At 38.2% G+C, this 10,891-nt stretch overlaps 1 protein-coding gene across 1 annotated transcript; it reads right to left on the reverse strand.

The window, feature by feature from the left end:
* Positions 1 to 6,389: 6,389 nt before the first annotated feature.
* Positions 6,390 to 7,226, reverse strand: LOC113296511. The gene has a single exon (XM_026544814.1). It carries the CDS (start codon positions 7,224 to 7,226, stop codon positions 6,390 to 6,392), a length of 837 nt encoding a protein of 278 aa, XP_026400599.1.
* Between the last annotated feature and the right edge of the window lie 3,665 nt (positions 7,227 to 10,891).

Below are 10,891 nucleotides of genomic sequence, written 5' to 3' on the forward strand. Positions count from 1 at the left end.
TAGTTTACTGCCGAATATGAGAAAAAAACCCAAACTGGTTTTCCAAAAAAATCTACATTCGGTAGTTATGTAGAGTTATTTACCCCCGAATGGCCCCAAAAACGAATTCCTCAAAAAATTTCAAAACTCAGTATTCTTATCCTTTACAATCGGTAATAGTTTAACATTATTTGACTGCCGAATATAACAGTGGCCTCAAAATAAAATTTCCGAAAACTTGAAAATCGAATGTTTATCGATTAAAGTTATCTCCCGGTTATTTATATTCGGCTGTTTTACTATATATTTTTAGTTTCCGATTATATCATTTTTTGCACTCAGTAAACTGTGTACATTCATTTGCACAAATCGGGTGTTTTGGGTAACCGATAGGATTCCGAATATAGTATATTCGGCAGTTTGACTTATTTAATAGCCTCTGATTATTGTATAATAATTTGTTGCTTTCTTATGCAGGTCGTTGAAGAGTTTGTTGATGATTTCTATTTGAGGCCCGACACTTCCCTATACTATGCAAACGATTTGGTATACTCATTACTACTTTTTTTTTTCAAAATTTATATGTTAAATGGTTATGCTTATTAGATTTTTTTTGTTTTATGCACGTTTAGACATTTGGAAGTAAGAAGGAGACAAAGGAATGGATTATGAACAAGGAAAAAGATAACATGTGCGTGGTAGTTCAAAATAATCATGTTAGTGACACTCGATTTGAAATGATTTGTGAGCGAGGTGGGACGCGAAAGAGTCACGAGGGAAAGAATAGTAAGTACGTACGGAAGACGAATAGGAAATACCGAAGCAATACCAAGAAGATAGGATGCCCATTTAAGATTGTCTTCTATAAGCCCGATGGTATTAAAGGTAAAGAGTATAAAATGTATAAAGTTGATAACGCTTGTCACAACCATGATGATCCGTTGGATTTAATTGGACATGTAATGGTTGCCAAGTTAAAACAACATCAAATGCAGACGGTGAGGTCTATGCGGATCCAAAAAGCGAGTGCGATCTTAAGTAAAATAAAGGCGGACGACCCCGACAACTTGTCTTCTTTGTCTACAATTAAGTCGGCCCTAGATACGATCAAAAGGACTGAATGGGATGGTAGAACGGTCATGCAACAATCGGAGTGGTTAGCGGAGTTACACGACTACACCTGAGAAGGGAAGAAAAGGATGGTGTAGTGGTTCGTATTTTCTTGGCACATCCCGAAATGATCCAATTGGCTCAATGCTTTCATCAAATTTTGTTGATAGATGTTACTTATAAGACAAACAAGTATAACATGCCGTTGTTGAACATTGCTTGCCATACTTCGGACAAAAACACGTTTACGATTGCATGGGGTTTAATGGATCATGAGAACAATGTGAGTTTCATTTGGATGTTGGAGACGTTGAGGTCCATTCATAACGGTGATAATTTTCCAAGGGTTATTGTAACGGATAACGATCAAGCCTTAATGCATGCAATAGCGGTAGTGTTTCCGGAAGCCCAAAACTTGCAATATACGTGGCACATTCAATGCAATCTCAAAACCAATTGTCATCATCATTTCCAAGCTAAAAGACCAAGGAAAGGTACCAAGAGGTCAAAGGAAGAGGATGAGCGCATTAGTAAATTAACCGTGGAAGAACGTAAGGAAGAGGATCGGTTATTTGAAGAAAAGTGGAAGGAGGATGGAATTATTTGGAAAATGTTCATGAAAGCATGGGACAAAATCGTTTGGTCGATGACCGAGGAAATTTACGAATGTAAATTTAATAAATTTGAGGATGAATACGGCACGGACTACCCAAAACCGGTTGAGTATTGTAAAAAACAATGGTTAAAGATTAAGGAGAGGTTTGTGTTTGCATGGACATATCAATATCGTAATTTCAAGAATGAGGAGACAATCATTGCGGAGGGGTATCATGGTCGACTAAAGAAAATACTAATTGGTAGTCAAAATGGAGTTGTGTCGATCCAAGAAGCAATCCATGAATTCACCAATCGTGATCTCGTAAAGATTAGGAAATGTATGCAATTTAGTGTACACCAATTCCCGATGGAACATATTAAGGAAAAATTGCTTCTAAGGGGAGTTGTTCATAAAGTTTCAAGATGGGCAATAAATCGCATGATGAAACAATTGAAGTTATATAAAACTTATGATGACGAGAATACGGTTTGTGTTTGCAAGGATATGATAGGTATTGGACTCCCGTGTCGTCATAAGTTGGGTAGGTATGTTGAAGTGATTGACATCAATGATATTCATCCATTTTGGAAGCAATTAAATTTCATTCCGAACACCCCGGTAGTTGATGATCCGTCTTTCTTGGAGTCGGAATTGTGTGCACGAATAGCCGAGAGTTACGCTACATCAAACGGCACCAAAAAGCAAACATTGATGCATAATTTGGAGGAAGCCCTTCACCCTTGTTTAAGGGAGGTTGATGAACCTATTAAGCAAAAGAACACCGGTAGGCCGAACACCAAAGTGTCGAGGACCATCCAAAGAAAAGAGTTGAAGGAGTATTTGTCTAATAAAAGAATATTGTCTAGGCACGAGCGTTCGGAAGCCGAATTTGAAGATGAGACGGAATCTAAGAAAAGAGGTCGTCCAAGAAATGATCAAAGTGGACCAACCACCCGAAAAGTAAGGTCAAAGATCTCTACAGAGCCTTCTCAAGTAAGTCAACCCAATGTTGTCGAAGAAGTTGTTGAGCAAATGAACGCCTCGCAACAAACCCAACCAATGGAAATTCTTACTATAAAAGAGGACAAAGGTACTTTTCGTTGCCCTAGAGATCTTAATAGAAGACCAAATCGATCCACATATACAATATACAAAGATTATTTGGAACAACTCCCTCCACTTATCATTCCATTTATTTTGTCGACCGACGAGGTTGATGGGGATGGAAATTGTGGGTTTCATGTTGCTACAGAACAAATGGCTTACTTTAGAGAGGCGGATATCGAAGATGTCACCCAATGCCAATATTTAAGAAATAAGATGGCGGTACAACTAGTGAAGGACAAGGGTTTTTATATGGAGGTGATGAGGCGAGGAGATAGATACGATAAAGAACAAGAGTTCAAAGACTTAGTTGCGCGTGTGAAGTGCCGAAAGGGATTGAAGACAATCGGATCCAAGTATTGGATGACAATGCCTAAATTTGGATATCTCCTAGCGGACGTTTTGAATTGCGTGGTACATTTCTTTGTTCCTCCTATGTATGGACTTAGCATGACGTTTGCACCCACAAGAACGGCTTGCGACGAGTCGGTTAAAGATAGAAGAATCGTAATGGCATTTGTGAATGAAATGCATTTTATCGGTTTAAGAGTAAAGAAAGATTGTCCGTTACCTCCGTTGAGTAAGTGGCACGATTACTTCCCGATGGACCATTGCAAGGATTGGGTGAAACAATATGAGTCCAACATGGTTTATTGGGATCGCGTTATGGACAACAACTTTCCCGCTGAGTTACTCGAATTGATCCCCTCGGATGATGACGATGTTTGATCGTTTTTTTTTTCGAACATGTAATTTGTACAAGTTTTTTGGAAACTTTTTTGTGAAGATATATGATTTAATCGGTCGCAAAAAATACAATGTTGTCTCCCGAATGCAGGAATCGGGCTCTTTGATACACGTTTTGATTCCGAATATTATAATCGGTTGGTAATGATACACGTTTTGATTCTGAATATTATAATCGGTAGAACTCTTAAATATCTATCTACCGATTTGGTGGGTATTTCGAGGCACGGCTATAAATTTTTTTGAAACTATGTAATCGGAACAACGGTATTATAACACTTCAATCCGATTAATCATATTCGGGAATTCCATATTTTATCAAATCTCCGATTAATATTAAAAATTTAAATTTACAGCACTCAAACATCACATGTTATTCTTTTTTCCCAGTCCGAGATGCAACAATCAACGCGGCTTCGAAATGTAGAAACGACTCTCCTCTCCACTTGGAATAAGCATCTTGTGCCGCAAACCTGTCGTCTCTGTGCCTAGCAAGAATACGGTTGTACTCGGTGCACAATTTTATAACATGGTGCACCCTTGAAGAAACATGGGATGTATCCAAATAGCAATTTTCCTCCATCCGCCGGTAGCCCAAGGATTGTGCCTGCTGGAATAACCTTCTTCTTCAAGTGCTGAGGGAAAAGATGTGATGCTTTCTTAGCAATATCCTTCTTTACACCATCTTTTCCTTTTTTGGCTTTTTGGGTACCACTTGGTTGTCCTTCTTCTTCTACTCTTGGCACTGGATCAACTGGTTCAATTTCATGGTGGGGTGTAACTTGTGGAGCAGTTGGTTCTGCACTTTGTTGAGCGGCTTGTTCAACACTTGGTTGCACCCCTTGTTCACTGCCTTGTTGTTCTACACTTTGTTCAGCACTTGGTTGCACTCCTTGTTGACTGCTTTGTTCTTGTAAGCTTTGTTGAGCACTTGAATTATCTTTGGCACTCCTTTCCCTCCTAGCACTAAATGTCACTTTCTTCCTCCTTTCTCGACTTTGTCTAAACAACAAAGAAAGGAACAATATTTACAAACTATACAATCGGAAGACAAAGTATGGAAATATAACCCAAATGTACACATTCGGACGTAAGAAGACACATATTGTTCCCGAATACAAAACAATCGAAAGCTAACTAAACATATTTACAACCGAATATGCGTCAATTGGAGTTCAGAAGCTCTAAATTTTTCATCCTACACAATCGGAAGACAAAGTACACAACTATAACCCGAATGAACAAATTCGGAAGTAAGAAGACAAATATTTTTTCCGAATGAAAAACAATCGGAGTATATTTAAACATGTTTACAACCGAATATTCATCAACTGGAGTTCAGAAATTCTAAAATTTTATCCTACACAATCGGAGGTATAAAACATTATATTGTCTTCCGAATAAATACTGGCCCCAAAATGAGATTTTTCCTATATCAGAAATTTTGAGATTTTTTCAATATATATATATTCGGTAGTGAGTGTACTTCCGAATACTGTGTGTCTACTTAAATATTTTCAGGGGCCAAAAAATTCATTAAACTACCGATTATTACCAGTTTGTATCCAAGAAGATATGGCCAACAATATTCGGCCGATAACCACCAAATATTTCTCCCGAATACTGTCGATGTTCTTGAGAAATGAAGAACACGACTACATTCGGAAGTAAATAAGCATGAATATCACCCGAATCTGGATAAATAACCGAAAACCCTAGAAATTTTTTTTCTTTATTCGTCGAATTAAAGCGAAATAAACCCCAAAAATGATAGATTCTTACCTAATTGGGGCCATTTGAAGTTGACGAGGTGTTTGACTATCGGAATCGCCACCACCGACTACATCGACGGGTACTTCTTCTTCGCGTTCTTCTTCATTTGCAGCAACAATTTCTTTATTTCTTGCTAAAATCCCAATCTTTGGATCGATACCCCGAGCAACGTTTTTGGTTCTAGGTATGTGGGTTTCATTTCCCTTATCCATTGTTTTATAAACGAATCGACGATGTTTTGATTTTACGATTCGCGGCGATGTTTCGGTTGAACACAAGAACGAGGGAAAGTTTTTTTTCTTCCACAATCAGAAGATCATATGAAACTGGAAGAAGAAGAGTTGAAATGAGTAGAATTTTTTTTTATTTGGTTTTTATACAGTTTTACCAGAAGGGCATTTATGTAACTTCAATATCATATAGGGTACCCCTTAACTAGAGTCTTTGGCTGGATATAAATTGATGGCCCCTAAATCCTTTCGGGTGGCCCCTAAAAACGCGAGGAAATTTAATACCGAGTAAATTTGAATAAAATTGAACATCGTTCTCCTCTCAAGCATTTTTACAAACAGATAGAGTTGAAGAATACTCTACTAATCTTCTTCAAAATGAAAGAACAAAATGAACAGAGATTGAATTGAAGCATGTATGTAAGTAGTAACCGGTGATGGTGAATGCTATTGAGCATATAAGTGTAATTTGAAGCTAGGTTAATCTTCTGTTTGATTAAAGATGCATCTGTTGTTAATGATGATGTGCTGCGGAATTCTTGATTGATGTAATCAGTAAATTGTTTCTTACTACCAATATGTTTCTTCACGGCTTTTAATAGGTTTCTGTAAACCCTTAGACTCTCTAAACCTCTCATTCCTAACAGTTTGATTACCTCAATCAGCCACAAATTTCACAAAGAAAATGTAATTTCTGCTTAACTACAACATCATGGCCCTAAAATTGATGAATCTATTTAAAGAAAGAAGATGAATCTACCGCCATATCGAGATTTGACAAACCGACTGAAACTCAAGAAATTCCAACACGAAATGACTCATGAGAAATCAAAACAACTTAAAGGAAATCATCTTAAACCCTGATTATTGACACGAAATGACTCATTTCCGTTTTCCCTAATTTCCTCGTGAATGCTTGCAAGTCTGGATCTTGCTCTCCAGTTGACGTGGCAGGCCTCTCCTTTGATTGCTTTGATGATTTCAGCGCAGTTTCCTTCAATTTGGATAGCATTGGAATTCAACTGATTTACCCATATTGTTGCTTCCAAGGCTGCCTGCATCTCCGCCTCATGCTGACTTTGCACTCTGCATCGCAGCTGCTTCACTTCCCTGCACCAGCCATTAGAACTTCTGAGAATCAAAGCTATTTGTCCATTTTGGTTATGCGTGTCATAGATTCCTGAAAAGTTGATTTTTTGTGTTCCCAAGGGTGGGCATGCCGAATTCTGGTCTATGAAATGTCTACATGAAGGTCTGTTTGTGCTTGGATGTCTTGCTAGAGTTGCTTGAGCAGTCCACTTTATTTCTGTTCCAGGATTAGTGTCAATGCCCCTGAAAACCTTATCACAACGAGCCAGCCAAATATACCAGATGGTAATTATACATTTAGCCATCCATTGCCCCTGATAGTTATTCCAACCTGCAGGGTTAATATGTAATTGTAGAATCCAATTAACCACCGAAGACGGGTAAGTGTTTGGTGGGAAAGGACTGCTGGCTGACGCGAACCAAACGCTTCGAGCGAACGGACATGTGAAGCAGATATGCTCCATTGTCTCTCCATGTTGAGAACAAAAAGCACATCTGTTAGGTATGTCGGTGTATTGAGAAAGCTTATCATTAGTCGCAAGCATATTTTGAACACATTTAAAGGCAAACAGATTAGCTCTAGGTGAAGCTTCCATCTGCCGTATTCTATCCCATTGAGTAATTCCACTTGGTTATATTCTTTTTATGGCATTGTACAAGCTCTTAGTACTGAGATTATTGGGATCCACTTAAGAGTATCCTTGCCAGATTTGTTTATATGAATTAAGGTGATTGCACTAACAGTTTGAGGGTCAAAGATAGAACTAAGAAGAGGTAAATTCCAACTGAAGGTGTCATGGTTTATCAGGTCCTTGACTAGGTGTCCAGTGAAGTGGGGGTTGTTTGAAGGTGGAACAACTTGGATAGTCGGGATCCACCTGTCTTCCCAAATGTGGATTGTCTCACTACTTCCCACTTCCCAAATGCAATGAGGTTTAATCTGTACTAGCCCTTTTTGAAGGCATTGCCAAATCCAGGAACCTTTCTTTGAGATGTTTCTATCTAAAGGATGCCTACACTTTCTGTAATATTTGGCTCTAAGGATGGAGGCCCAAGGAGCATCCGGGTTGGTGATTAAGTACCATGCGAATCTACCTAGTTGTGTCAGGTTGTTTGAGAGAGGATCTCTAAAGCCTAGTCCTCCTAAATGAATGGGTTTGTTAAAAGCTTCCCATGCCTTAAAGTAACCTCCTTTACTACCTTCCTTCTTCCCCCACCAGAATACCCGTTGGATAGAAGTAAGTTGGATGATTATGGACTTTGGGATCATATAATAACCTATTTGGTAAATGGGTAATGATTCCAAAATCGACTTGACTACCACTGTTCTAGCTGCCTGTGAGAGTAGTCTTCCCATCCAATTTTGAAGTCGGCTTTTGACTCTAATAATCATAGAGTCGAAGCACTTCACTTTCGATTTGCCGATAAACATCGGAGTCCCAAGGTAATTGTCAGTAATTGAGATTTTGTGAACCTTAAAAATTCTCATAATCATTTTGCCAAATCTGTTTGGCATTGATTTATTGAAAAAGATACCTGATTTTTGGAAGTTTGTCATCTGCCCGGAGGCATTACTAAAACAATTGATAATATCTAGTAGGTTCCTAGCATCAAACAAGGTTCCTTTAGTGAAAATAAGGCAGTCGTCGGCAAATAACATGTGGGTGATTGTGAGACTGTCCTTGGCAACCTTGATACCGCTAATTTTATTATCCAGTTCCGCTTGTTTGAGAAGCCTGGAAAGGCCCTCCATACATATAAGAAAGAGGTAAGGGGGCAATGGATCCCCTTGCAGCAGGCCTCTAGAAGGAGTAAAGAAAGGCCCCGACACCCCGTTATATAGAGCATCAATAGTGGGGGTGCTAATACACTCGTATATCATTGCGCACCAGTCTATCGAAAAACCAAGTTTCCCTAAAATGTTCATGAGATAAGTCCAATTTACCTTATCAAATGCCTTGCTCATATCTAAATTAAGCCCTAAGGTGCTGTCTTGTCCTTTCTTTTTCTTTTTCTTCGTTGAATGAATGACTTCTTGGGCAAGGACAATATTATCAGTAATTTTGCTATTCTTCATGAAAGCTTTATTAACTTGAAACGGTTACATTGTCTGACAGAAGTTGGTTTTCAATAATGCTAGGAGGATTATCAAACCATACTCTAGTAATGCCAAATCTTTTGCTGAATTGGCTAGTTTGTCAGCAAGTTTATTGGAAGTTGTAGGAATGAAATTACACTCCCAATTTGAGATTGTTTTTAAAATACTAATAGCATCCAGCAGAATGTCCTCATTCTCCCGCGCAATTACTGGACTCGATTTGTTGATATATCCTTCGATTCCTTTAAGATCTGTTTCAATAACTATGCAGTTGGACTGCAACTCTTTGCTCCAATTTACTGCATCAAGGAACGCTAAACACTCTGCTGCTTCAGAATTCTTTATTCCTGCATAGCGCTTGGACTTGCATCCCATCCACTGTCCTGCAAAGTCACGTAAAACAAGTGCAATTCTTGTTAGTCCAGCATTTGAATCATAAGAAGCATCACAATTAATAGTAGAGTAGGGGAAAATAGGTGGTTTCCAGTGTGGTATTAATATTCTATCATGTTGTATGTAAGAGCTAACTTCTATTTTGGTGCTGAGACTTTCAATATAGTTAGCAAAACTTAGCGCCTTCTTAGTTGTTGTAGCTGGATTCGCCTTTTTGCGCTGGAAATTAACTTCACATCTTTCATTACATATCGTTCATGCAAATATCATGGCAGTATTTAACCAACCATCTTGAGTAGTTTGTTGTTGGTTATGTAACACCCAACTTTTAAAAATCCCTGCAATATCATCATGATTTCCTGACAAAATACTAGAACCACCAGGAACTTGCATCCACACTGCTCTTGAGAACGGGCATGAGAAGAGAACATGCATTGTGCTTTCATCAAATTGGGAACAAAATGGGCATGCATGATTGATGTATATGCATACGCTCGCAAGTCTTTCCTTTGCAGGCAATAAGTCAGTTAAACATTTCCAGAAAAAGTGTTTAACTCTCGGCCATGTTTGAATGCTCCAGAATTGCTTCCAACTTATATTAGTGTTTTGAATTCTAGGAGAGACATGCATATTACTTAGGCTTAGCTCATGCAGCTTGTTATAAGTTGATTGAAGAGAGAAAATTCCATTTCTAGTTAACCCCCAGATAAGTTTATCTTCAGCTGCCACAGAAATTCTCATACTTAGTATCATCTCAGTTGTTTCGGCGCCAAAAAGGTAACGAATCAACTATGCATCCCATTGTTTTCTGTCTTGAGTGAAAAGTTCATGAACCCATATATATTGTCCACTGTCAGATACACCCTGTCTTGGCATTGGTGGGTCATTCATGCCTACAATCCAGACATCCAACCAGATTTTTATCTTATCACCTTTCCCTACTCTTCATCGGCTGTTATTTTTTATGAAAGGAATTTGTTTTTGTATCCTATTCCACATCCATGAGAAATTTTTCCTGATGCTGGCATGTAACAAAGAAGTTCATGGAAAGTACTTGGCTTGCATTTCTTTTACCCATTGTGCATCTGGATTAGAACAGATTCTCCATGTAGCTCTGACAAGAAGAGCTTTATTAAGAACTTTCAAGTCTCGAAATCCTTGTCCACCCAAGTTTTTGTGTAATCCCAGAAGTTTCCAAGATGCAGTATACATACCATTTTTCTCCTCAAAGCCCCACCAAAATTTTCTTTGTAATCTATCAATCTGATTAATTGTGTCCACTGGAATCTGAAGATAGCTCATCGAATAGGTTGGTATAATCTGGTGACATTTCTAATCATAAGAGATTTACTGCACTGAGACATATTCTTCTCATTCCAACTGGACAGTCGGTGTTTAACTCTATCTACAACTAGCGAGAAACATTCAATCTTGTTTTTACCAATTAAAAGAGGAATACCCAAGTATCGTTCATTTGAATTCATCTTGGGGACTTTCAATCTTGTAGTGAGTATTCTTTGGAATCTCTGAGGAAGATGAGTGCTGAAGTATATACACTTGACTTGTTAAAGTTCACAATTTTCCTAGATGCAACACCAAAGTCTTCAATGATTTCAAGAAAATTGTTAACATTGTAGAGATCAGCATTTATGAATAATAAGCAATCATCTGCGAAGAATAAGTGAGAGATTGAGGGTGCATTTTGAGCAATTTTTATGCCTTCAATTATCTTGTCTTGCTCTGCTTGAATCAGTTAACAAGAGAAAGCTT

This window comes from Papaver somniferum, chromosome 7 (assembly GCF_003573695.1).
Source record: "Papaver somniferum cultivar HN1 chromosome 7, ASM357369v1, whole genome shotgun sequence".
Taxonomy (NCBI): domain Eukaryota; kingdom Viridiplantae; phylum Streptophyta; class Magnoliopsida; order Ranunculales; family Papaveraceae; genus Papaver; species Papaver somniferum.

What these genes read in the sequence shown, in the direction of transcription:
- LOC113296511 (XM_026544814.1), bottom strand. Translation starts at nt 7,226, where the DNA reads ATGGAAGCTTCACCTAGAGCTAATCTGTTTGCCTTTAAATGTGTTCAA.